At 37.0% G+C, this 27,733-nt stretch overlaps 2 protein-coding genes across 4 annotated transcripts in view; both read left to right on the forward strand.

Moving 5' to 3' along the window:
* The window catches only part of Smp_140390.1 (mixed-lineage leukemia protein, mll, putative), a gene marked incomplete at its 3' end in the record, with an annotated part of 27,217 nt that extends 22,997 nt beyond the window's left edge, over nt 1-4,220 (forward strand). For both annotated transcript variants that reach the window (XM_018791620.1, XM_018791619.1), the window contains 2 exons: nt 1,335-1,505; nt 4,047-4,220. In XM_018791620.1, the coding sequence (XP_018645227.1) occupies nt 1,335-1,505; nt 4,047-4,220 (345 nt within the window). The remainder of the gene's footprint in view (nt 1-1,334; nt 1,506-4,046) is intronic.
* An 8,006-nt stretch (nt 4,221-12,226) lies between these two features.
* Nucleotides 12,227-27,037, forward strand: Smp_033760.1 (hypothetical protein; the record flags this gene model as incomplete). Of its 2 annotated transcripts, XM_018791623.1 has the most annotated exons (8): nt 12,227-12,413; nt 12,445-12,747; nt 12,793-13,122; nt 13,979-14,236; nt 17,002-17,325; nt 19,792-19,996; nt 25,733-25,930; nt 26,637-26,884. In XM_018791623.1, exons 1-8 carry the CDS (start codon nt 12,243-12,245, stop codon nt 26,882-26,884), a joined length of 2,037 nt encoding a protein of 678 aa, XP_018645229.1. In that variant the 5' UTR covers nt 12,227-12,242. The 2 variants fall into 2 exon arrangements, with proteins under 2 accessions (XP_018645229.1, XP_018645230.1); XM_018791624.1 differs by having other exon boundaries at nt 12,227-12,747; nt 26,637-27,037.
* Between the last annotated feature and the right edge of the window lie 696 nt (nt 27,038-27,733).

Here is a 27,733-nt window from a genome sequence, read left to right on the forward strand (position 1 = left end):
ATCATTTGGTTCTTTATACTAAACACTTGTCAATCTACTGGTGTTCATTAAGATTAGTTTTTGTTCGATGATCTCTTAGTTTTTCTTCTGTTTATTGACCACTTATTTTCTGCCTGTCAAAAACACTTTTAAATTTAAATCTAGTAAAATGGGCAAGTATTTCATGAGTCTTTCTTATATGTCTCCTTTCACTCTTGTGCACTAATTACTTTTACAATACCCATTTATCGTCGGAATCTGTTATTGAAGATTTATTTTTCATTCCGTTCCGCTTCGTATTTTAGTTTCGTAAAAAGCAACTCATATTCGCCAAATCGCCTATCCATGCATGGGGCCTTATAGCTTTGGAACCAATAGCTGCCGAAGAAATGGTGATTGAATATGTTGGCCATGTGGTTCGTAAGGGTGTCGCTGAACTACGTGAACATCAATATGAAGCCAAAGGAATCGGTAGCTCTTATCTTTTCCGGATTGATGATGAATTTGTAATTGATGCCACAATGTGTGGCAACAATGCTCGGTTTATCAACCACAGTTGTCAGGTATGCTTGATATGAATGTCAGATTATTTTATCAACTATTTACTTAAGAAATGTCATAACTGATTTATGTAGAGATGTTCAATACTGTTTGTTTACGTTTAATGTAACTGTATTTTCCATCATGTTAATCGTTAACATGGTAATCGATATTGACTAAAGTTCTCACATTCGTCTTTCGATAAATCATATAGTACGTATACATAAACGTAGTATCTCAGTGTAGTGATCATCAATAAACATTTTGTATCAAATACTCAGTACATTTTTTACTGATGTATATGTTTGGATAGTGATTAGGTTTTGTTGTTCTGCTTATTCATATACTACTCAAGAAATTGTGCGATATATGAGTGATATTTTCTTTTGACTGTTCCAATATTTTGTTTTTGAAATCCCGAACAAGTGATGCTGAATTTTTTTTACTGTGATCACTATATATGTCCATCCGAACGTTGGGAAGCTTTATTTGGTTAATAAAATAAGACATTTTCTGTTGCGTATTTACACGATGACATGTTTTACATTTTATTATATAGTTTATTCACTATGTAGAAGCGCTTATTTTCAAATTTGAGTTCATTTTATGGTTCAGTCTTATAAATATGTGTTTTGAAATTCAGGTTAAAATGTTCTAAATAATTGATTCAGTAAAGAGTTTTTTTCCGACTAATTCATTCACAAAGATGTACAATCGCAAGCATATTTTTTTTCTCTAGTGATAATTAACTATATATTTGTTAATAACATTCATTTACGAAGTATGGTAACAAAATGTTATTAACAAATGTATAGTTAATTATCACTAGAGAAAAAAAAATATGCTTGCGATTGTACATCTTTGTGAATGAATTAGTCGGAAAAAAACTCTTCACTGAATCAATCTTTCTTGTTCTTATGTCTCTGAGATTCTATCTTTATCCGCGTCAGAATACTTTTTATTATCATTCTGAATTTTATTTACATGTGCTGTATTGAGTATTTTCTTGTTTTATCCTTGTACATTTGAAGCTAAAATTAATGCTTACATTTAACTTTTTTTATAGTACTTTTAAGGTGAATGTTATCATTTATGGATATCACTTACTCAGCATTAATAAGGTCATTTAACTATATTCTCTGTTATCTCATAGATTAGTGTTATCAAGAATGCTAAGTATTGGGTCATTTACAGTGCAGATGTAGTCATCTTATTTTAAATAACTGAAATCGATAAATCTTAGTTTAAAAATATCCGAATTAACTTCATATTCAGCCGTTCGGGAGGGGGACGGAATTCGCACCCTGATGGTTACTGATATCGATTGTGTTTCTTTTTTTTTATGAAACAAAACCAGCGTTTTGTGTTTTGTTAAATGATTTTTACAAAATAAAGATAATTTTGTTTTTGTTTCTCATCCACAGTAAAACACAAACCCTAACATACAGCCAAAACAACATTTCAGGCAGAATAATATCAGTTTATTATATTTCGTGGTTTCTCATCAGCTCCTCACAATCATATATAACATTAACATCGAGGTATGATATATAATGTGAAGCGATTGACATTGATAACGGAAAGAATTAAAGTAACGAAGGCTATGAATAATAACTATATATATATAATGAAGTCTGGAAACATAAGATAGATCACATGATAATTATAGGGGTTTTGAAGAATTTACAACTTGATTTACCAATTAACATATACGTGACAAAGCACATACATTGTAAGAACAGTGAGAAGAATAAATGTTCGTATTTCCGAGCATGTTCCAAAGAATTTGAGAGTGAGAGGCACAACTGCTCTAAATAAGTGCACTTACTCGATATTCCATTGAAATTCCTCAATCATTAAAAATTAGCAGCCGACAGAAAAGCGCAGCGTCTCCCGCTTACCGAATTAACAACAATAAAGTACCTTAAATGTGATTTAAGTGTCCAGAAAGAGGCAGTAATCAACTTATCACTGTCTTGATATATTCACAGCTTCGACTAGTTTCACCTGCGAGTATTATTTTATTGGTGTTTTTTTATGTCGTCTTCGTTAAACTAGTCCCTATCTTATGTCCACCAAAATAATCATTTCATTCATCGGTTTGTTTTTTTCATTCAGTTTTCTAAACTTATGTGAACTCTTCAAACCTTGATAAATTATTACGTAATCAATCTTACCATCTCATAACTAATTGTCTTTTATGTTTATTCTCAAGTGATTTCAATTTTATGTAAACTCTTCGCAATTTTTATGATTATCACAAAGTCTATCTTATCTATTTCCGGACTTCATTTGATTAGTAACTCACGCCCCGCACCGCCTCCATGTTTTTGTGAATTCCATCTTTAAATAACCTCACACAGATATATATATATATATATATATATATATATATATAGTTATTCTTGATAACCTTTGTTACTTTAATTCTGTGTCATCAATTTCATTTGCTCCACATTATATATCATACCTCGATGTTACACTTTAATGTTATATATGATTGTGAGAAGCTTATGAGAAACCACGAAATATAATGCATTAATATTATTCTACCTGAAATGTTGTTTTGGCTTTATTCAAATTAGTAAAAAGAACCATTTGTATGAAATCTAACATAAAAAATTTTCATTTTTAACATCTATGAATATACCTTCCAGAAAGTAATTTGTATGATTATTCTGTTTGCGCTTTTGTTTTGTATATCAGACTTCCTGAAAAATATATACTTAATAAGTTACTTATTGATATATATCCAGCTTCGTTGATTCGTTTGAAAAGTTTTAGGTATTCTATTTCTATGTACGGACCATGTACCTGATTTCATAGAGGCAGATGAATTGAAAATATTTAAACAACAAAGGTTGCTTGCCATTTGATTTATTTTTCATACATGTACTCACCTGTTTACGACTTGTGACGTTGATTTCTTGCTTCTACTAACTTTTTGCCAGTAAGTTTCAAGTCTGAACTCTATCCCACTCTTAGTTTGATCATCTAAGTTGTACCACAGTTTCACACAGAACTTGCGACTCAAAGCCGAGTACATAAACTCGTACTTGGCAAAATAATATATCATTACTTTGAATACCTTTCTCAATAGTCTATTATTAGGGGTAAAACCTTTAGAACATCATTTCAAATTCACGCGTAGCTCATCTTGCCGGAACTACCTGGTTGAACTCTAACTAAAATCTACCATGTCGAAAATCAGTCTCTCTTCCAAGTTATTAGTACGTCTTTTGTAGAATTTCGACTTTTAAAGGTTAAGTGCAGTATATATGTTTATGGATTCAATATTAAAATATTGATCAACATAAACCCGATGTAGACGACATCGATATTTCCATCGTTTTGTTGATAGATTATTATCTAATAAACCACCTTCGCTAACGGAAGATTTACACACAGATGGATATCACACGCTATTGGGAACATTCTTACTACTTTAGGAATGGATTAATTAAAGTATCTTTTTAATTTGTATAGATATTAAATATTTTTCTCATATTATACTTCTTATTTCTTAGCCTAATTGCTATGCCAAGATAATAATGGTTGAAAGTAAGAAAAAAATTGTTATATATTCCAAAAGGGACATTAACGTTATGGAAGAAATTACATATGACTACAAATTTCCTTATGAAGAAGATAAGATACCATGTCAATGTGGATCATCATCTTGCCGTGGAACACTTAATTAAGAGACCTACTTGTTCAGACATTTTTTGTGTCAAAATCAGAACAGATGTATATAGATTTGTAAGTAATTATTGCTTCATCTCAAAATCTTTGTATTACAGGAGGATTAGTTATCATTTTCTCACACGTTTTTTTCTGTATATACATTCTTTTGTTATTTTCCTATGGTGTATGAATCTTGATTGAACTGATTTTTAAAAATATCTTTCATTCTTAATTCCAACTAAATATTTGTACCAGATTTGTTTTCGAAATATCATTTTTATCCTCGACAATCCAGACAGCTCTGTGTAAATTTGTTCACTTCAATTAATTCCCGTAAGCTTGTACTTCTCTCTGATACCGTGTATAATGCGTCCTTTTCGGACATGATGGGTGAGGGGATAGTTTTGAGGAAGTCTTTTGTAATTGCAAGAAGTAATTACTTACACCTGTTACCCCTCGTGCTAGAGCATAGGCTGCTCACCAGCATTCTCCATCCAACTCTGTCCTGGGTAATCCTTTCCAGTTGCTAGTCATCCTTTACAGGTCTGCTTCCAATTCCCGACGCAGTGTATCCTCTAATCTACTTCTTTCCCGCTTACCTTCAGGATTCCAATTTAACACTTGACTCGTGATGCAGTTTGATGATTTCCGCAACATATATCCTATCCATCTCCAGCGTCTTTTCCTAGTTTCCTCTTCAACTGGAAGCTAATTTGTTCTCTCCCACAATAGGCTGTTGCTGATGGTATCCGGTCAACAGACACTGAGTATCTTGCGTAGACAATTGTTTATAAATACTTATACCTTTTTGATGATGGTTGTAGTAGTTCTCCAAGTCTCAGTTCCGTACAGTAGAACTGTCTTGACGTTGGTATTGAAGATTGTGACCTTGATGTTGGTTGACAGTTGTTTTGAGTTTTATATGTTCTTGAAGTGTAGGAATGCTGTTGTTACTTTGCCAATCCTTGACTTTACATCTGCATTGGGTACTCCTTGTTCATCGATGATGCTACCCAGATACATGAAAGTTTTCACTTCTCTCAGATTTTCTCCATCAAGTGTGGTTGGGTTAGTGCTCTCCTTGTTGTATTTGAGGATGTTGCTTTTTCCTTTGTGCATGTTGAGGCCTACTTATGCAGAGGCTGCTGCTACAGTGGTTGTCTTCATCTGCATTTGTTGGTGTGTATGAGATAGGGGAGCTAAATGATCTGCGAAGTCCAAATCGTCTAGTTGCATGCAAACTGTCGATTGTATTCCGTGCATGCCGTCAGATGTGTAGGTCTTTATAATCCAGTCAACCACCATAAGAAGAGAAGGGGGGAGAGTAGGCAGTCTTGTCTGACTTCTGTCCTTACTTTGGATGCATCTGTCAGCTGTCCTCCATGCACGACTTTGCAGTGTGGTTCGTCGTATGAACTTCCTATGATGTTGGCGATTTTCTCAGCTACCCTCTCCATAGTGTCAAAGTATTTTCCATAATCTCATATCCACACTGTCAAATGCTTTCTCATAGTCAAAGGAGTTGATGTGTAGTGACGAGTTCCATTCAATCTCCAGTCAATCGGCTACAACGTAGGATCAGGCACGTATATGCGCTGGTTCAAGTTGTCACAGGTCATTAGCATAATAAGTTGAACACTACATCCGCATAAATATTTACTTCAGTAGTACTTATATGTTAAAAGAAGATTGCATATGATGATGGTGTTATAATCTCTATTATTACGACCCAGCTATTCTTATTACTTAATATTCCTGGACACCAATTCACTCTACAAGTCTCCAAATCAGAACATGATTGAACAGGAAGGAAATTATATTCCAAATAACAAGGGTAGGTGGAAGTTAGAAGCACATTTATAGTTTTTACATGAGAGGGTTCTAAAGTCTTCCTCAATCATCGACTAGCGCTGATTGGGTAGTAAATAGCCGGTCAGCGTGCACCTACACAATCATGCACAAACCATACTTTAAACCAAACTGTCTCTTGTTAACAGATAAAATATAGGAAGAGTTTCAATCTCACGGTCAAAGAGAAGGCAGAGTGTATACACCTTCATCATTGTGATCGATTCTGAGCCATGTCACCTAGAGTCTCCAACCATTGGTTACGATAGTCACGCGGACCCCGACAAAGTAGTCTGCATCTGCCAACATGGCTCAGACTAGAAGTTAGTGACTTCAAGCACTGATGCCATGTTTTGGTTTGGCCGCCCCTAACTCTCTTCCAACCATCCCCAATACTAGTCATCATAGAGCGTCGTGGTAATCGGTGTTCAGGCATACGTAACACGTGGCCCAACCATCTCAGTCGATGAAGATTCATGACCTCATCAACTGGTTTACCATCATTCCCTAATACCCTGTGTCTAACCTCACTATTACTTACCCGGTGATCCCAGCAGATGCGAGCAATATTTCTAAGACATCTGTGGTCAAATACTAGTAACTTACGAGTATATTCTACTTTTAATTGCCATGTTTCGCAGCCGTAAATTAGAACAGAGCGAACTGCTGCGCAGTATACTCGTCCCTTAATTGATATTTGGATATCTCGTCTTCTCCATAGGTGACGTAAGTTGGCAAAAGCGAAACGAGCTTTTTGAATCCGTGCTGAGATTTCGTCAGACACCCACCCATTAGGGCTGATCAGACTTCCAAGATAAGTGAAGTTGTCGATGCGTTCGACTACTTCACTCCTATCCTTAGTTCAGGTGTTGACGCAGGCCAGTCCTGGAGTAACATTTTACATTTAGTGGCATTGTTACTCAGTGCTACCAAAAGACTGCATTTTATTAGGGTCTTCACCAATCACGACTATGTCATCTGCGTATTCTAAGTCGATAAATGAACTTCCTGGTAGGAGATCAATTCTCGATAATTCAGTCGACGAGAGTGTTATTTCCAGCAGTAGGTCTATGATAAAGTTGAACAAAAATGGGGATAGTGGACAGCCTTGTCGGATATCACTTGAGGTTATAAAAATCAGATGACAGTTCTCCATAAGTTCTGACTCAACTGGTAATATTCGAGTAAAGAAGATTCACATGGTTTATGTACTTCTGAGGAACACCTTTCAATGACAGACACGAGTCTTAATTAGGCGCCTGATAATTATTGAGGCTAGTATTTTAGAATTGCATTATTTTTATTCACTAACCTATTATGGGTATATAAATGATGTGAAGAAGCAATTTCGGATTTCCTCAGAAACGCAATAGTACACAAAGTTCAATAATGTTTACCACATTTGAATAAAAAGAAAAAAGTAAAATAGCGGAAATAGATTAGATACATTTTAATTGAGAGGAATATCGAGTTAATATTGAAGAAGAAAAAGAGAAAAAAAGGGGAGAGAAATAAAGAAAATGCGTAAATAGCATGATAAGCATGTTTGTCAACACAGGTCAAGAATAAACGACGCCGTGTGTATCGCCGAAACTCCGCCTGTAGCCACCCTCTGGGTTGGCAATCACATCCCGTAGAAAACTAACTCGCTAAAAAACGCTAACCAGAAATAATTATTCAAACCATTTAATTTCTGCCCTGGGAGTCAGAAGGTCTTCCTCTAGAAGAGTTATGACGCCTCATGGTGAAAGCCGAGTTCCTTCGGAAGCAACGAGGACGATGCCCCTTCCGACAACCAGAGCAATTACTTATCTGGGTACATGGAATGTTCATACAATTTGGAAGATCAGAAGAGTCATCCAAACTCCTGAAGAAACGAAGAGATACAACCTGGAGGTGCTTGGGATCAGAGAAACACAATGGATTCAGGTTAGACAACAAAGACTAGCCTCAGGGAAGCTGTTATACTCCGGCCATGAAGAAGAAAATGCTCCACATAAACAGGGAGTTGCATTGATACTGTCCAAACAAGCACAAAATGGACTTATAGGATGGGAATCTCATGGATCCAGGATCATCAAAGTCTCCTTCAAAACAAAGAGAGAGGGCATTACAATTAACGTCATCCAATGCTATGCGCCTGCCAATGACTACAATTTTCAACCCCCACGTCAGGGTAGCAGCAATTAATTGTTCGACGATGATCCGTAGCGCGCGATTTGGTCTGTGCACGATCGATCCTTATGGAATCTCTACTGTTTATCCCGAATTTGGGCGTCAACTGAATCTGTCATCCAGTTTAGCAACACTCTATTGTAAAATTTTTCTGGTACCGAAAACAGTGTGATTATTTCGACATTTAAATGACTTCATGCTGTACTTAATGTGCCCACGGCTTCATTCTCTACCATGGGCTCACTACCCCAAAATTTACAATTCTAATATCCTTCTCTTCAGAATTGAATCTTAGTTTTGGGCTCTATTTCAGCTTATCACTTTTCTATAGGATCCGCGATGGACAAATTCCAACGGAAATGTTTCTTTGGTAAACTCCCACTCCGTGGGACTACGTCCTAATTTTTGCAGCTTGGTTTCACCTGAGTTAAGGTTCATTTGACTACCTAGTTCATAAAACTTCGATAATGTGATCTCAAGTATTCATTGAGGCATAAGCCTGCAAACTAGAACTTTTTCTAATCAAGTGACATACTCAGAGCATTCGCTCTTCTCTCATAAAAGATAATTCACTCTTAAGTATGTTCAGCCTCTAGTTTCTTAACTACTGTTAGGAAGACTGGCTTTTAGTCAACAGCATTTTGTCGTTGCTTACTCTTGATTTCCACCCATCAATTTTCACGGGAGAGTCACCCACAGTTGCGTTACAAACGCTGAGATCGTGGGCGATCATTGATGATTAAGGTGGTCAGGTTGTTGTTTTTCCTTCTGGAACTACACTTAACCTTACGATCACATCTTTTAGCATCTCCCTACTGCTGCAATTAAGAGGGTGGGAGTTCGTAAAAGCCTTCATTCTTGAGTTTTTATTGATAAAAGACCTCTTTGAAGCCAGTACTTCTTCCTTTGGCACAAGCCAGAGAGTCGACTCTGGGCTGATTTGTGATGACTAAACACCGATTTGTGTATCGACAGAGAGAGCATCATTGTATCTATCTCGGTTGCGCTTGCTTATATGTCTTTTAACAGTGCTCACGATTGCAATGGCTACGAAAAACAAGCTCCTTGAATCTAAAGACGCAAAAACATTCGGAGTTTGATAATGCATTAACAAATAATAACCAGTAATCGATGTATGCCGACCGAGTCAAGTCAGAAGTCAGGAGTAAATGTGTTCGAAGGTGTATTTGGAAAGCTATGTGGAAAAATGCTTGGTCTAAGATGATCAGTAGTTGAAAAGGATGTGTAAAACGGTGCATCCATTCTTGATCTGGTGCATATGCTTGACCGAGAGCCGTCGGTTTGGTGAGTTCAGTAAAACTAATGAGGTCTGTATCAAGTGTCGAAGACTTTCAGAGCTAATGATTTTGGGTATTTATTTAACACTACACATCCGGGCATCATTCCTAGTGAAATTACGCGTATACATTTACATTAGGTCGTTTGGAAATCACAGGTATTGGATTCGTATAAACTCAGTGGTACTGTCCTTTGCACTTATCGTGTTGCATGCCACTTTACAGAGTTTGTAGTGGAGTGCTTCGTTAATCGATAGTCTCGATAACCGATATAATTCTAATCTTAACGGCGCGTAAAATCAGAAGACAAAGGATAGCAGCAACTACAGTTTATTGTCGAATAACTCAGGTCAGAAAGTTAGCAACACCTGAGCGAATAACAACGAGCGAGTGAACAGGCGAATAAGCGAAGGAAGTGAACGAGGCGGAAATGACATGCAGTGGAGATGGCTGGGAAGCCAACTCGCTATGAGCAAGCATTAATCAACATTTATAGTCAGACAAAAATGAATGACAGACATGCGATGAATAAGATACGAAATGTGCATACACATGCGCTCATATAAAAAATATAGTCAAGGTCAATAAGCGAATAATTAACAAGATCAAAATATGACTCATAACATTATAGGTGAATTGGCTTGTCCAGAAACTAGGATAAACTATATAGGTGTAATATAGTACATGACGTTACACTACTCCCCACAAGGTCATTGTCGGCATGACCGTTGGCAATTGCTTCCTTTGCTCTGTCCAGTCATCAACCAGAGGTTTTCATGTGACTCACATACAGAAAAAAGTGAAGAAAAAACTGAGGACTAGAGAAGTGTTTACCCATGAAGTGTCAAACTCAAGAGTATAATAAACAGAAAAGAACCTGATATACTCAACAAAAGTACATATGCAAAATTACCTTCGAAAAATGATACTCTCGGTGGTAATTTAACTGAAATTAATTTTATTCAAGTGGGAAATTTGTTATTGATGTATAATAAACTATCGAAATCACAAATTCAGTTCAGCAAGGGAAAATGTCGCCACTTCTTACATAATCAGTATTTTCAGTTATATAGCACTTGTGCTTATAGACTTTTGATGATCTGTCAATTAATTGAGGGAAATTGTTTGTTTATGAAAAGGTCAAAAAAGGACAAATAATTTTAACATGAATAGTAAACGTTGTATGTTACAATACCGGTAGTGTTTCGGCGGCGATTCAGTTCCAGCGCGGCATTAAGTGAGCATGCTCGTTGTGATTTCGAGACTGATTATTCGGGGACTTGTGTTCTTTCAGCTCGTTATCAATTGCTTTACCTAATAAACCTAGGCTTATTGTGTATGCTAACTGGGTCGTTGGTCCACGTTTTCTTTCTGTTTTTTCCCTGCCTTCCTAACGCTGTTCCACATGTCCCCCTAATGTATAAAGTAGCTTCTTATTTTATTTCGTTTATTTATTTGAACACGTAAATATTGGTACAAGGGGCACCGAATACATATGCGCCGCACAAATCTCATTTGATTTGTGTGAGGGCTGTGATACTGCCCAGGTGCCCAAACTGAAGCAGAAGCTTCTTACTAGAGGCAAAAAGATAAATGCTTTACAGCCTGGTTTATATTTTGACTTACAATGGTTTATTCTTTGCGTGCGCAATCAGCTCTAGCGGTAATTTGGTCATCGTTTGCATTCATATATTGCGACCGAACTCTGATAACATCCGGTTCTCTTTATATCGTCTTGAATCTCCTTTGTTAGTAATTGTATATGACAAATAATTCAAGTGGTAACGTGATGAGTTATGCCACCAGTTGATATGAACTGGTTATTAGTTAGGTTATCAATGTATCTTAATGACATTTCATGTTTTTTTGTGCAAAAGCGGTTTTACGGCGGACTGTGTGTGTTCGTCTATCTTTTTATTTTCTTGGTGTAATGGCGTCAGTTCCTTTGTTACCGACCATTTACTCGTTTTTTGAGTTTTATCGCAATGTAGGTCGGTCAAAAGACCACTTATCATCTATTTCGTTTATTCGCCCATGTTTTTTCTGTTTAAGACCATTATAGGTTTTTGATCCATACTTCTCAGTTCACCAATACGTCATTCATCTAAATCTCAAGAAGACATGCTTGTTGATCACCAAACTTCGAAAATTCTTACTAATTTTATGCATTCATGCAAGGCCTTATTTTACTATGTAAGCTTTACGTTCCCCATGTCTATTCATGTGTTCCGTAGGTCACCATCATTATTGTGCTTAATGTTTAAACACTATATCTGTTTCAACTGTATTTGTAATGTTTGCACTACCGAAGTACATATTTAGGGTCTCAAGATTGGAAGGTTTTATCACCTGTTTTTAGTAGCTTCGGCACATTACAAGATTGACTGAGGGAACCTACCATGAAACAGAGATGTTTGAATCCTAAACTTTTTTCGTCACAATTGTGTGCTTTTGAAACTATTCTTAGTCCTTTTAATTAATATCCTTACAAACACCTCACTCTAAGGTACTCATTATAGAAAAGCATGAAAATGGACACTGAACACATACAATGTATTTTAACACTACTTAGTTTCATTATTGTGGTGTGTCGCTTGTCTAACATTTCCTAAAAGCCGTCTTTAAATATACCACTGGAGGTAACGAAATACGTTACGAAATTCGTAATAGCTTACAATTTATAAAGTGTTTCATTCCAGTTCGATCGTCATTCAGCCCATGGAGGCTACTAATCTCTTATCAACTTTGGAACTTCTGTGTGCACCCAAAAAGCTTGATCGTGAGAGAGGCGAAGATCAGCTGAATAAGATATCACTAACATCTGACGAAGTTAAGTTGGTGTCAAGTTGGATAGAAGAGAAGTTGGAAGGACTGTCTAATTGGGAAGACGTAAGCAGTTATTGTTATTAATTCTTGTCAGGTCTTTGGTGGTATCACTGCAGCTATCATTCTACTTCGCAATGTTGATTATGAATCTCTGGTAGATGTTGGTATTGTCAGTAAATTAGAAGATCAAGCAGTTCAGTGTCACGATAACCCTGAATTTCGAGTTCGGATAGCTGCAGGTCAACTTATGGGTTCCCTCTGTCGACATGCTGGTTTATCTTTATTTATCCGGTACTTACCCACTGTAATTCAAGGTGTCATCACTAATTTAGAAAGAAATACTGAAGCACCTGTATCTGAAGCTGAGTTATCTCTTCAAGAACTCAACATAGCTAAGGTTAGTTAATTCTAACTGCTTCTGTAATAGCTGATTTTTTTATAGGAACATAGTACTAATTTGAGCAGCAGTTCTCTGTCTATTTTTCATGATACAGCAGGTTGGAAAAACTTGGAAACGTGGATGAAGTGCTTACAGGAAATGGTGTCAAATCTTCCATCCAAAGATTTTATTAAAGTGGATAGAACTACTATTTTGGAACTTACTTTTAAAGCTGTTCAGCACGTTAATCGTTTCGTACGTGAAACAGGTTATGATGTTTTGTCAACAATGATTTCTCGTCACTTATGTTATACGGAGCCAGAAGCAAAAGAACCAACTTATATCAACGTCGCAACCCAACTTGCCAAGGGTTTATCAGATAATTGGAGTCAAGTATGTGTATATTTGTCAATTTTCAATGCGTTGACTTCCAAGGTTGTAATCTTCAGTTATGAGAGCTTATCCCTTGAAAAATTGATTGTTTCAAGTGTGGTTTTAGGCTCTATATCTGTTCAAAGCCAGTCATACATATTTTGACTTTTGAGAATCTTAAGTTTTGTACCACCTTCTACAATAGCTTAAAAATCATTCGCCAACTGATCTGTCCGTTGGTAGTAAAGTTCTTCCCGTGGCTCCATAAATAAAGTTAATGCGGTCTCTGTGGATACATCTCGTTGCCCAGAAGTTTGAATGTCAGCTACTTGGCCTCAGTTCCATACTGTTCAGTCTTTGGTTTAACTCGTTTACTATTGTTTCTGGTCTTTAAAGAAAAGTGCTACCTAAAAACCAATTTTTAAACACGATTGTCAACTGAATTGAATTACTACTGTATGCAAATGTGCTTGACTTTAAACTACTACGCCATAAAGTCGTACCTCCGTTTAATTGGTGCAAGACATTTGTTTTTCTTAACTGTGCAATCCCTCAGTGATTCGTAAAATGAAATGTTTAGTCAAAATATTGAGCTTCGATTTGTCAGTTATCACTGTTTTAATTACGCTATTTCTTTTCTTACAGTAAAAGATGGGAGAGTTTGCGCTACAACTTTACACTTTCAGATTCACCTCGGAAACATAAGGTTATGGTTCTCTTTATTTAGAATGAACATTTCAGAATTCGGCATTCCTACATACTCAATATTTGTTTTTTATGATTTTAGTTATTCCGTGTACAGAATTTTACTACTATTACTCAACCAAAATAGGTTATCTTTCGTTTTTCTTGTTTGTAAAATTAACTGCAATTCTAGGTCCGTATGGCCGCTTCCAGAGCAGTACGAACTCTTTTTGAGGTTGATCCTCCCCCTGGATTTACGAGAGATGATATTTACCCTATTCTTCTACCAGCTATGTGTTTAAACAGATATTACGTTGCTGAAGGCGTCAGGATTTATAGCCAAGATACTTGGTGTCGTGTTACTCAAGGGGAAGGTCGAAAGTTACTTGGTCAGTATTTAGTCCCAGCTGTTGATTATTACATTCAACAAAGTGATGCTGATAATCATGCGGTAAGTTGTCAATCTTTCATTGTAACTTACTTTTTTAATTTTACGTTACAGTGAACTTACCGAAATTGTATTTTTATGGTGTCGTTCAAAATGACTAAAGCTTCTCTTTTATAGAATCTACATCAGAAAATGCAAGATCACATATACATGAGCTAAAAATGCTCTCTATTACTTCACAATGTTGTACCTTTATAAAAGAACGTATATTGGGAAAAAGCTGCGCTTACTCTCATATCTAAATTCACTTAGGGGTGATTAAGCCACAAAATTTATATCCATTGGTTGCTTATGACATCTAGTTACGCGTATTTTCATAACGAATATCTTGTATATAAGCGTGATATTTTACTTTAGGAATAGCCGTTTCAACTTTTTGTTTCGTCTTTGGATATTAATTTATTTGAAGGCTCTCATCAGTAATTCAGTCGCGTCCACATTGTGTCATTGCAGGTCACCAATCATTCAGCTTTCTGTTCATTCATTTTAGAAACCCAAAAACATCGTTTTCAATTTCTTGAAATCTTTCTTAATGGGAGCGTTAAGACTTTGTAAAACCCTGATTCATGCTGCAATCGGTATGTCCGAGAAGGAAATTGTTACCTGTTCAATGGAATAAGACTGATTTTAGTGCTGTATTTCTACCGACAAGACCACGAGAAGTCGTCATGACTCCAAATACACGAAAAATAAGGTAAAGTAAATGACCATGCAGTGGTTTTGGATGCATGTCTAGGAAATACAACATAGATCAATGGCACAAGATTCTGCAGTCTCAGCCAGTGACACCTATCCTCCTATTAGACATGGGACTCGGAAGTTAAAATCTCCAGCATATAGTCTGAAGCGCAGTTTCAGGAGACAGGATAGAATTTACTGACCTCCAATTGTTAACATTAGTGGTCCATTATGAAGAATTCAAAGACAGGTGACTGTTCATAATGAAAATAAAATTGTGGTTTAGTTATAAACGAGGTTGTCGTGCACTATTAAAGGTATGAGGAGAGTTTTCAGTTCCTTGTAGCCCATACCGGAGGAAGATATATCTTGGTGGACCTGAATAGAAAACTGGATTAGTGATCTTAGGGACCTGGAAGCGCGACCACAGTCCATACAAGTTGACCGCTTGTGAGCAGTCGCACACAGTCTTTTCGTAGGAAGTATTCGTTATGTTAGCTTCTTATTTCAGAAGGATTTTCCGCTGGAAATGGGGATCTGTAGGGTAAAGTAAGGTGAGACATTCAACTCAACGCAAAAGAGAATGCACGGCTGTTGAATAATATTCATTTATGCACCAACCATCAAATCCAGCACTGATTTACAACTGATTCCTAATTGGTAAAAACAACATCCAAATGTGCAATATTATATATATTATTTTAAACATCTTTTTAATTGGTGAATTCGAACATATTAAAATGGTAGTAGTTAACAATAATTAGCGTTAGTTTACTAAATGTGTGTAATTTACGCAATCAATTGATTAACTCATTCAGTTAAGAAATATAACTAAATTGGGGTTACATGTTTTACGTTTTCCTTCTAAAAGAAATCGATCTTCATTTATAGTAGTATTTATATTAAAACTCATGGGTAAATGTCTAACGGCTAAATTTACATATACACATATATTCCTGTTAACATCTCTTCACTGTTCTAAAATAAATTACGCCATAATTCTAAACACTGGTTAATTGGTTGATTAAATCTTCATGAATAAAACACTAATTGTATTGAAGTACTTAAACATGACGATTTTTAAATGCCATTAATTAATTGACGCCTCTTAATGGTGCTCAGTTGTTAATACAATTATATAAAAGGAACCTTGGGAAATCTCTTAATCCTAGATGAAATAGTGAGACTGAGGTATTGATATGGTGAGTTGTAAAACATTGATTCTAAACCAGTGTTGCACATGGGCTCGAGTAACCTGAGGGAACAAGTGGCATATGGACCGATTGTTGGTCACTGGGACTGCATCGCCCGACGTTGCTCCACTGCCTTATGAGTCAGACCTTTAGTTGGAAGGCTCCGTGTGTGGCCCCTTAAGAAAATTACCTGCTTCGGTCTGGAGACCCGGCCAGTATCACAGCCCACAGAAAAATTGACTTGTGTGGTGCATACGTATTTGGCGCCCCTTTGTAGCAGTATTGATGTGTTGAAATAAATAAAATATTTGTTCGTGATTTAAAATCGATGAAAATTCTAGGCTTTACAAAACTTCATACCAGTAATATTCATGTGCTCACCAGTGACTAGCTTCTGGATGCAATTGGTGGAGTTATAGTAAAAGCGGTGACTAATGGATTTCAACCGTGTCGGGTGTTAGACTGTTATCCACCTTAGGCAATGTCAGATGGTCACTCAATACCGTGAATTGATTGAAGTTAGATGTTAACCCTGTTAGATCCTAGCTCAGTGGCCTAGAAATTTAGCATTTAAATGTAAGACCGAAGAACTTCGGTTCTATCCTCAATAACGAGGACGTGAAATTGCATTTCTAAGTCCCAGGATGAGACGGCCTTCTGATGCTCTCAGATTTTCAATGCTTGTCTTCACAAAACTGTATACTAATATAAATAGATTTTTTTAAATTTCAATCATTGTTTGAATTTATTTTTATAGTGTTTAATAAGGTTTTATATACTTGACTGAAATATTAGTCAATAAACGTCTTATATTCTGTTTCATAAGCAGATCCACAATCAAGCAGTTTCACAGTTTGTACTAAAGATTGCTGATACAGATTTTTGCTTTATATTCAGGTTCGTGAGGCTGCTTGTGCGTCTATGGCTGAGATTGTAACTAAATTAGATTCAAAGTTGCTACTACCGTGTGTTGGCAAATTGCTCGATGCCTTGATTGTATGCTTTGGAGATGAAAGTTGGCCAGTAAGAGATGCGGCCTGTGTAGCACTCGGTTCGTTGATTTCCACTTTTCCTAATGAGACACGCGCGTCTGGCCACGATGATTTAATGGCTTCACAATTCTTACGAAACCTAAGTGATAGTATTCCATCAGTCCGTGATGGTGCAGCTAAATCGATTGCTGCGATTTTGAAATCAGTTGATGATCAAAATTTATTCCAAGTAAGTTTTTCTATTTCTATATTTTGTGTCCATATATTGGTGTTTGAATTTTCCGTGATACCTGTCTCTGTTATGTCTGCAAAATGCTAAACTGACTTGTGCTCGGTATTGAAATTTCAAATCCGGCGGCAAGTAGTGAGAACACAAATACTGGTGATGAAAATTTATTTTACTAACCAAAATAAGTTAAACTGTTATCCCATCACATTACTTTCCTTATGACTTATTTACATTCATGTCAACAACCAAATTTCTATTATTTGAATTGAATAGTACTTAACACCAAATAATCATGAAATTACTATGTGGATACGTATTTACAGTATTCTACCAATTGACTTAATTTTGCCTTTTTTGATCTCCTGTCATATCGTCATTCCCAGCTGAAACTAGATACAACTTCTCGAATTCAACTAAAGGCTTTGCGATGGTACATGTAATTTTCGTTCAGTATTTTCAACTTGTAGGGAACAATAACGGGTGGGATTTGCACGCATATAGCTAACAGTTCTCTTTGAACCTAGCACACAACAATACCGTTATGCACTGTCCCAACTTGTAGGGGTGTATTAATATCTTCTTGCCAACTTGTTTGCACAAATTTTATCAAATTGTTTATTTGGTGTTTTTATAAATTTATGTCCGGCTTTTATCACGTGGTTTATCCACCAATCGAAATACGACTTTTCCAATCTTAACACTTTGCCAAGTCAATGACGTTCAACTGGTGTGAGCAGTTTAGCGTCCTTATTGGTCCCTTGTCCGCCTAGCCCTTCCAATTGAGTCCAAAACACCAATTACAGCTTCTGCTATGCGAATCATTTATTCCAAACATACTCGGTTTACATACCAAACAGACAGATCGCATCACACCATAAAATAGAAAATAATATTTGTACAAGATCAAGCCAAATGTGGCTTTGAGCGTGAGATACAATAATCAATAAACTGAATATAATTTAGGGACAGTAATTCGTATAGTAATAATTCATAGGTCAAAATGAAGCTTGTAGTAAGATGAAAATAAATATACACAATCTAATTAATCAATAGTTAAACAATAAGAATATATATAGAATAATCGTCCATTAATAGGTCCCGGAAATAACCCGTACGTATGTCTTCGCTAGGATATAACAGGTGTAACAGGTTATAAATCAATTAATATATTTGTAATATCCCAATGAGTAGAAAAATTAGATTTTCTGACGTTTCGTGACTCAGTGTAAGTCACTTCTCTGAAGATACCTCTGACGATATCTCTTCGTGCACTAAATCTCGACACAGTATTTCACATTTCCAACTTCATTCAGTTCGTGATATAGCGCAACTATCATCCAGTCCCATCAATGATATTTGTAAAATTCTTCATATGTTTGAATTCCACCACTCCTAGTTTATGATTTTAAAGAAATATTCTTTTGAAGTGCTTTTCTTATTTTCTTATCTTTCATCTTGATTGTCTCTAATGGATATCTCATTTATCTCCAGAATAAATATGTATTTAAAAAGTTGAATGTTGAACCACCTGATTGTGTTATGATGCGTAGTTTAGGTTGTTCACTCTGTTTATTGATCTTTTCAAGATTTATTTAACTAAGTCCTAGTGATGGAACTTGTGCTGTCGAACAAGTTATTACTAAGGCATTAACTTATTTATGGAGTTCACTTGGAGATACTTTTAATTCCAACACAGACATCATTACTTACTTGCTTACTTACGCCTGTTACTCCCAATGGAGCATAGGCCGCCGACCAGCTTTCTCCAACCCACTCTGTCCTGGGCCTTCTTTTCTAGTTCTATCCATTTTTTGTTCATTCTTCTCATGTCTGTCTCCATTTCTCGGCGTAATGTGTTCTTTGGTCTTCCTCTTCCCCTTTGACCTTCAGTCACAGACATCATCACCTATGTATATTTCTTCTTTAAACGTTGCAGCTATTAGTTCAGTCGATTTGGGCTATATTTGACGGACATTTTCATTAGGTAAAAATAAGGTAAGATATTATTATTTCTTTAGGACGTTCCGGATGTTTAAAGTAGCGTTGAAATTAAGCACAAATGTTGTAAACAAATGTAAATCAGTTTATATCCCGATGAATATCTAGTAATTTAATAAACGGAACCATCTACTGTTTGCCCAGTCCATCTTAACATGGAGATTAAAATTCACACAAGGAACTTAACAAAATATTCGGGTTTTAAATTAGAATATAGTGTCAGTGTAAGCTGTCTAAATACCTTTATGTAGTGGTGAAAACTGAATTTGATTTCCTGTTTTTGAAGAGTTTAGCAACATGCTTATCTGCCTCATGTATTGTTGTTAGTTTTGTTTGTTTTCACACTTTGAGTTGTCCACCATAATTTCACTAACATTAGTATGGATCAGGCAATTAGAATAATCTGTATATTTCATTGTCACACAACTGGATGTAAATGCGGTTATTGTTTTAATCAATTTTCCCAAGCACTATATCAATCATATCGTAGAGAAAATTGATGGATTAAGCAAACAGCCTAAAGAATCTCATGGTGCGGAATCTAGTCGTGTATCTGGGAAAGGCCCAGGAGCCTCTCATGTTACTGTTCATAGTGGAGATGCTGCTCATGACAGTCGTCACACTGATCAAGTTATGTACTCCTGTGGATCCTTGGCCCCGAAGCTTCATAAAGGTATGTTAACTACTCATCACTCTTTGAGGATAACCCTTTCTTAGTAAGTCTAATTATACTGATGTCAGTTTTGGATACGATACCCGAAAATTTGTTTTAACACACAGGTCTTTATTCGTTTGAGAATAAGTGATCTGTAGGCTAATTTTCCACAGTCACCTATGACATTTTACTATGTTTTTCTGTGTTCATATTTTGAGTATAGGCATCTTATTTTGTTGGATAAATACCCATTCACTTGGCTAATGATCTTTTTTATTTCAAATCATTTGGGGGCTTCAGTCAAGAATTCGTTCTCGTGAGCAGCTGTCACTCGAACACGTCATTGATCACGTTAACCTCTAGATAACCATTCTATTAACTTATTTTAGCGAGCATAAATTTCATCTGTTCAATCAACAGAAACAACTGCAGTAGTTTAATATTTTTATACTTACCTATTTAGTATATTTTTCCTGTTCCTATAATTTATGGTTGCTCAAACGTTTGTTCTGTTGTTTCATTACTGTAAGGAATCCGAGAACCTTTCAAGTTGATTTACACTTTCGTTTATCTGAGTATTCAAAGTAATGAATAACAACTTCGTTACTTTATATTTCGGTTAAGAAATATTTCCTCCTTTCTGTGGTCTCATCAAAGATGATGAAAAAGATTTATATTTGTGCAAACTGGTGCTCAAAAAGCAATAAATCCAAAAAAAGAATTTTGTCGTTGTTATAATGGTCCGTTTTCCTTTTTATGTGAATGGGACGTTAATTTACCTTAAACGAATATCTACACTAGATTCCCTCCTAGTGTCTACTCTACAGGACTTTAACACAACTCAGATCAAGTACAGGTGATTAGCCTGACAAAACGTAAATATATTTCCACACCAAAACCGACACAATCCAACAACAACAAATGGACAATCAATCAATAATAATAAATAATAAGGATAGGTGAATGTGTAACTCACCTGACACCTGTCAGACTATCTACATGTCTGACTAAACAGACAACCAATCATTATCATTCTCGCCCACACATCGTCTTTTTTACCTAGATGTCTTGGTGAATGTAGCCCAGCAGTCCAGACGTATAATTTGATTACTGATAATGAATAACAAATTAAATTCTTATACACTTTTTTTCGCTCTAGCACTTAGTTTCTGTATCGCGTAACGTCGTTTACAAAACCAAAGTACATTAGTACGAAAAATATTTTTTCTATAATAGTAACTAATAGTAATATTGAGATTTTTATGATACCATTCACTGTTGAACAAGAACTGTGTTCATAGGTGTAGATTTTCTAGCTGCGGTCAGTCAGCTACAACGTAGGACCAGGCACATATATGCATCGGTCCAAGTTGCCATACCTCGTTAGCACAACAAGATCAACACCGGATTCATAGTAGTTAATTTAATGGTGGCAATATATAAAAAGAAGATTGTATATAAGAATATAGTACAGAAAGAGAGAAAGATATGAAGCAATTTTAATCTCAAGGTTTAAGGGAAGATAAAGAGTGTATACACCTACGCCATTGTGATCGATTCTGAGCCATGTCACCTAGAGTCTCCAACCATTGGTTACGATAGTCACGCGGACCCCAACCAGGTAGTCTGCATCTGCCAACATGGCTCAGGCTAGAAGTTAGTGACTTCAAGCACTGATGCCATGTTTTGGTTTGGCCGCCCCTAACTCTCTTCCAACCATCCCCAATACTAGTCATCATAGAGCGTCGTGGTAATCGGTGTTCAGGCATACGTAACACGTGGCCCAACCATCTCAGTCGATGAAGATTCATGACCTCATCAACTGGTTTACCATCATTCCCTAATACCCTGTGTCTAACCTCACTATTACTTACCCGGTGATCCCAGCAGATGCGAGCAATATTTCTAAGACATCTGTGGTCAAATACTAGTAACTTACGAGTATATTCTACTTTTAATTGCCATGTTTCGCAGCCGTAAATTAGAACAGAGCGAACTGCTGCGCAGTATACTCGTCCCTTAATTGATATTTGGATATCTCGTCTTCTCCATAGGTGACGTAAGTTGGCAAAAGCGAAACGAGCTTTTTGAATCCGTGCTGAGATTTCGTCAGACACCCACCCATTAGGGCTGATCAGACTTCCAAGATAAGTGAAGTTGTCGACGCGTTCGACTACTTCACTCCTATCCTTAGTTCAGGTGTTGACGCAGGCCAGTCCTGGAGTAACAATTTACATTTGAATGGGGAGAAACGCATCCCAAACATCCTGGCATTACTACTCAGTTCTAACAGAAGACTCTGCATTTTGTCAGCGTCTTCACCAAACAGGACTATATCATCTGCGTATTCTAAGTCGCTTAGTGGACCCCCTGGTAGATCAATTCCTGAAAATTCAGTCGACGAGGGTGTTATTTCCAGCAACAGGTCTATAATGAAGTTAAACAAAAATGGGGATAGTGGACAGCCTTGACGGACACCACTTGAGGTTGTAAAATCATATGACAGTTCACCATAAGCTCTCACTCGACTGGTAGTGTTCGAGTAAAGAGCCTTCACAAGGTTTATGTACTTCTCAGGTACACCTTTCAATGACAGACACTGCCACAGAACCTCTCGGTCTACAGAGTCAAATGCTGCTTTCAAGTCAAGAAAAACTATCCTTGTCGGACGCCGATAAGCGTGTCTGTGCTCTAAAACTTGACGAATGGTGAATATGTGGTCGATACAGCCACGACCAGGTCTGAAGCCAGTCTGATTTTCTCGTGTTAGCAGTTCACGAGTCTTAGTTAGGCGCCCGATAATTATTGAGGCTAGTATTTTAGATGCTATGTTAGTCAGACTAATCCCTCTATGGTTGTCACAGGATGATTTTGGCCCCTTCTTATATATTGGGACAATCAGTGATTGTGACCAGTCAGATGGGATTATGTCCGTCACCCAGATTTTAGTCAGCCTAGTCGCTAAAATTGGACCATCATATTTAAAGACCTCTGGAGCCAATCCATCGGGACCAGCTGCTCTTCCTCGTTTCAGATTAGTTATAACCTTTTGAACTTCAAGTAGGGTCGGGGGCCTACTTCAATGTTCCATTCAGGTTTTCTGGGAATAGTGGGTAGTTGTGCAGTAGCTGAAGGCCAGCTAAACTGCTCCTTAAAGTGTTCCGCCCATCGTTCTAAACGTTTGGGTTGAGAGCAGATGAGGGTTCCGTCTTTTTCCGAGATTGTCTCACTTACACTTGACTTCTTAATTCCGGTTTCTTTTATTAGTCTGAATAGTTACCTGGTGTTGCCTACAGCCGCTGCCTTTTCCATCTCTTTTGCTTTCGTTGCCCACCACTGCTCACGATCGTTCCTTAGACTTTTAGTTAACCTAGATCTAATTTGTTTACGCTCTTCGTCGTGTTCAGAGCCTGATGGGATGAGTTTACGCGAATCCATCAGTGCAATAGACTTAGAAGAAATCCACTGGTTTTTTGGAGCCCTATGGTTTAAATGACTAATAGATGTTACTGCTGTTTCCACAGCTGTTCGTATATCTTTCCAAGCAGCATCTGGGTCAGTCTCGTTCACAGAACTGCCTAGATGTGAACTCAGTTGTTTCTGGAATTCGCATTTGGCTTTCTCGTCCTCCAGTTCAATCCTAATGGGTCTTCTTAGTGTAGTTTTCCTGCGTCCATTGAGGCGCAGACAAATGCGCGCTCGTATTAAAGCGTGATCAGAGTCTAAGCAAGTATTCCAATACGAGCGACAATCTTCTATTGAGCCTCTCCAACGATGACTGATGACAATATGGTCTATTTGAGTCCATCGTTGGTTTGGTGCAGGTGGTCGCCATGTTAGACGATGTCTCCCCTTATGCTTAAAATTAGTGCTTGCCAAAAATAAACGATTGTCTGAGCATAGTTGCAACAGACGATCACCATTATCGGTTCGTTGAGCCGGAATACTAAAATACCCACCTAAATGTCTTTCTGTTTGATTTAAGCTGCCTACCTGGGCATTAAAGTCACCCGCTACGACTACTATGTCTGAGCGCTTAGCTTTCTGAAGAAGCTCAGAGAGCTTTGTGTAGAAGTCGTTTTTCACTTCATCATGGCTGCAGTCAGTGGGAGCGTAGGCAGAAATGACGTGTGTCCCTATCCTTCCGAGTTCTTACGGAGCCACTTAGCCGGACAGCACACAGGCGCCTGTTAACGAGGATCCATTCTAGTAGTGCCTGTTCTGCCCTTGTTTTTAGTGCTATGCCTACACCTGCCAGTCCACGAGAACTAGTCATGGGGTCGCCAGATACACAGAGGGTGTATTTCGTTGGCTCTCCATTTTGGCGAGGTGAGGTCAAGTGAATGACCACACTAGGATCCTGTATGCGTGTTTCGGAGACACAGTATACATCAATGGTACGAGATTCTAGGGTTTTAGCTAAAGAGGCCTGTTGACCGATTTGACTTAAAGTACGTACGTTGAAGGCTCCAATGTGTAGTTTGGAGCGAGGTTTTAGTAGACCTGGGACAGTGTTTCGCGCACTAGAATCGTTGGCCATGGTGACACTTGAGGAGGAAACCGAGAGAGGAAGTTTAGTGTTGAAAGTCAAGGTAGAAGGAATAGTGGGAATTGAAGAAGGAGATTGATTATGAATACAGTGGTCTTAAGTGCTGTTAGAGGTATGAGGGCAGTTATCACTTCCCGGTTTCCCACACCGTGGAAGGGTTCTTCTAGAGATACCTGAAAAGGAAATTGGGTTAGAAGTGGTCTTAATGACCTGAGAGCGTAACCGCAGTGCCCAAGGGACAACTGCTTGAGGTCGGTCACACACGACCTTTTTGTGGGTAGTTTTTGTGTTAGCTCCGTTCTTCAAAGGACCTTACCACCGGAGACGGATATCCGTGGGATAAGGCGAGGTGTGCATTTTTAGGGTCGACCTTTTCTAACCCCACCCCTCCTTGTGGGAAGGCAGCATCGCTGTCACGCTGGTTGTCTGAAGGAAACACCTTACTGCCGTCACACCTCTGTACAGTCAGCAGTACGACTTCGCCTTCGGACCTTGGGTTTGCTGCTTTTAGTCTCACCGCTCTTCAAACGACCTGCCTGGCATGGTAGGACCTTGAGCAACGATTGTTCCAGCCAGTATAGCTCGATTGATTCATCACGATAGGCAAGCCCGACCACCACGTCAAGGTAGCAGCAACGGTCGGGCTGCGGGCCGTATGATTATCGAAATGTATGGCTTGAAATCAACTGTAGCGGCACAAATGTACTTATTATTCATCTTTCTCTAAATCGTATATTTTATCGTCTTTAAACTATTTTTGTATCATAATTTCTTTATTGGCATTAATATTTGATATATTCGCTTTCTGTCCTACTGATCTCTCTCTGTGCTGTCGTGAAGTTTGACATCTTAAAATGATACACATTTGTTATAAATTATAGGCTTGCATGACTAGTTACCTATTGTACTTGATTTCTGGTAATTTAACGATCCAGTAATAATTCTACCATAGCTGTTGACAGTTTTGACCTTAAAATTTGTTTGTTTCCTTGTATCTAGTATGTAGGTATTATTTTGGTACTGTGGATCACACGGAAATAGATATTTCAATCCTGATTGTTTAGATATATTATTTTATATTGTATTTTTATGCTCATCACAATTAAGTCGTTTGACTTAAATTTCTAAATAAATAAATTTTAAGAGTCAATCTTACCATGTTAATATTCTCTCACTATATTTACATACGGCTGCAAATATTTAAGGTCGAAAAGGTGGTGGTTGTCACGATGGTCTTCATCAACGTGCCAGTGAACCTTGGGAAGAGGCCGATGGCGCAATTCGCTTGATTGGCCAAATATCAAACATGTTTCCAAACCGAGCCACTGATGATTTGATTGAGCAACTATTGAAGGGTTGTGAATATCGAAATTATACCCATTATCCTTATTTCTTGGAAACTGGTAAGCATAATCTTTAAAATTATAATATCATATACTGTAATCTCAGCTTAAAGTATGCGACTAAACAACGGTGGGTTTAGTGTTTTTATGCAACAATATCGTTTATAGCTGCAGTTTATTGCATGTAATGAATCATTTTTTTTCTACCCTTGAATTCATCGAATTCTTATGGATATTAAAGCTTGGAAAATTGATAAAATTCTGGTTGTATCCTCTAAAGTAGGTAGTTCGATTGTAATTTAAATGTTGCTTTAAATAACATTGGAGTTTGCTTCTTTTATAAGTGAACTACTCTGTTGGCGCTGAATCAGTCTGTCGTAGTAACCTTGTCTCAGACAATTAAACAATCCAGCAAAGAGAAGACAATCAACCAAAAGTATCCATTTGAGACAAAAATATCTTAGGACAGAATCCTAGGAAATGGATTATTTTGCTACTGTGATTGTTCTTAATGCAGTGTACAAGTGCTTTATCCATTTTTATATTTAGCATAATAAAGTAAATATATTCTAAGTTTTGTAACTTTAGCAAGCGAAATAATTAAGTTTAATTCGTGAACAGACGCACCACGTTATTTAAGCTTCCTCACCTAATTTTTTTGCACAAACACTTGTGTAGTATCGTTTAGTTCAATTTTTATTTGTCTTTAAACTGTAAATAGGCTGTCATTCTTCTTCCTTTTAAACAATTGATTCTCTTTTTCCAGCTTGTGATGTAATTGCACAGCTGTGTAAACATCTCGAAAAACCTCGATTTAAAAAATATATGGATACGTTTCTGGAAGTATTGGCAATCTCCGTAGAAAGCAAATTACCTCTGGCTGTTAATGCTGCATCGGAATGCCTTAAATCTATGGGAAATCGTTTTGGTCCAAGCGTGCTACGTGGTCGAATTGAAAGTCACATTAATGCATTTGTTTCTGAAAACCTAATTGATTTATTACCTCCTGTGTAACACTTTTACCATTTTGTCCAGTACAATGACTGATGACTAGCATCACTGTCTCTTTCATATGTGAATTAACAAATTTTTTATTAATCGTTTATACTTTAAACTCCTGGTCCTTCATGAAAGGAAATTTTAAAAATAAAAACCTACTCAATGTCATTTTGATTACTTTTCGTCAAAACATGCAATCTGCTTTGGTATATAATAATAATTTGTGGTATTGTATGAGATCAAATACTAGTTTCCTGTATTAGATATAGTGTAAAAATTGGTGAATGTTGTAAATAGGAGAGTCTACAGTTAGGTATTCGTACGATTAACAGTTTTCCGTATTTATATCATGTTAGTCTAGTGGAGCTTGTGACCTTTCAACCACTCGGCCAAAAGATAGGATACTGTAACTTACGAGTGAATTTGACCAGCCCTCACATATTACGTGCTGTTAATGCTATAAGGACTTATAAGTGTTTGTTGAATTTCAATTTTAGTTCATTAGTATTTAATAACAAGACTAAAGAGTGATTGTGAAGCAGTCTGGGCGGTCCTTTCAGATGAAAAATAAATTAAGAGTTAGGACTTGAGTAAAAAACATTAAAGCTGGACTTAAATGATTCTCAGGTAAAATATAATTGATTTAGAGTGAACATATATTTTGGAGATACTCAGCTCAATATTATGAAGAATCGACCTGGTTACTTCAGATATCATATAGTAAGAGAGCTTTGTACTCTGTTCGTTTCTTTTGTTACACTGTTTTAGTCGTTATCTTGCTTTGATCCCAGTCAAATTAGTTCTCAAAAGGTTTTGTGAGGTATTTGGATTAGTTCGTTAAAGCGTGTATCTAGTTAGTCATTC

Source organism: Schistosoma mansoni (assembly GCF_000237925.1).
Source record: "Schistosoma mansoni, WGS project CABG00000000 data, chromosome 2 unplaced supercontig 0108, strain Puerto Rico, whole genome shotgun sequence".
Classification (NCBI taxonomy): domain Eukaryota; kingdom Metazoa; phylum Platyhelminthes; class Trematoda; order Strigeidida; family Schistosomatidae; genus Schistosoma; species Schistosoma mansoni.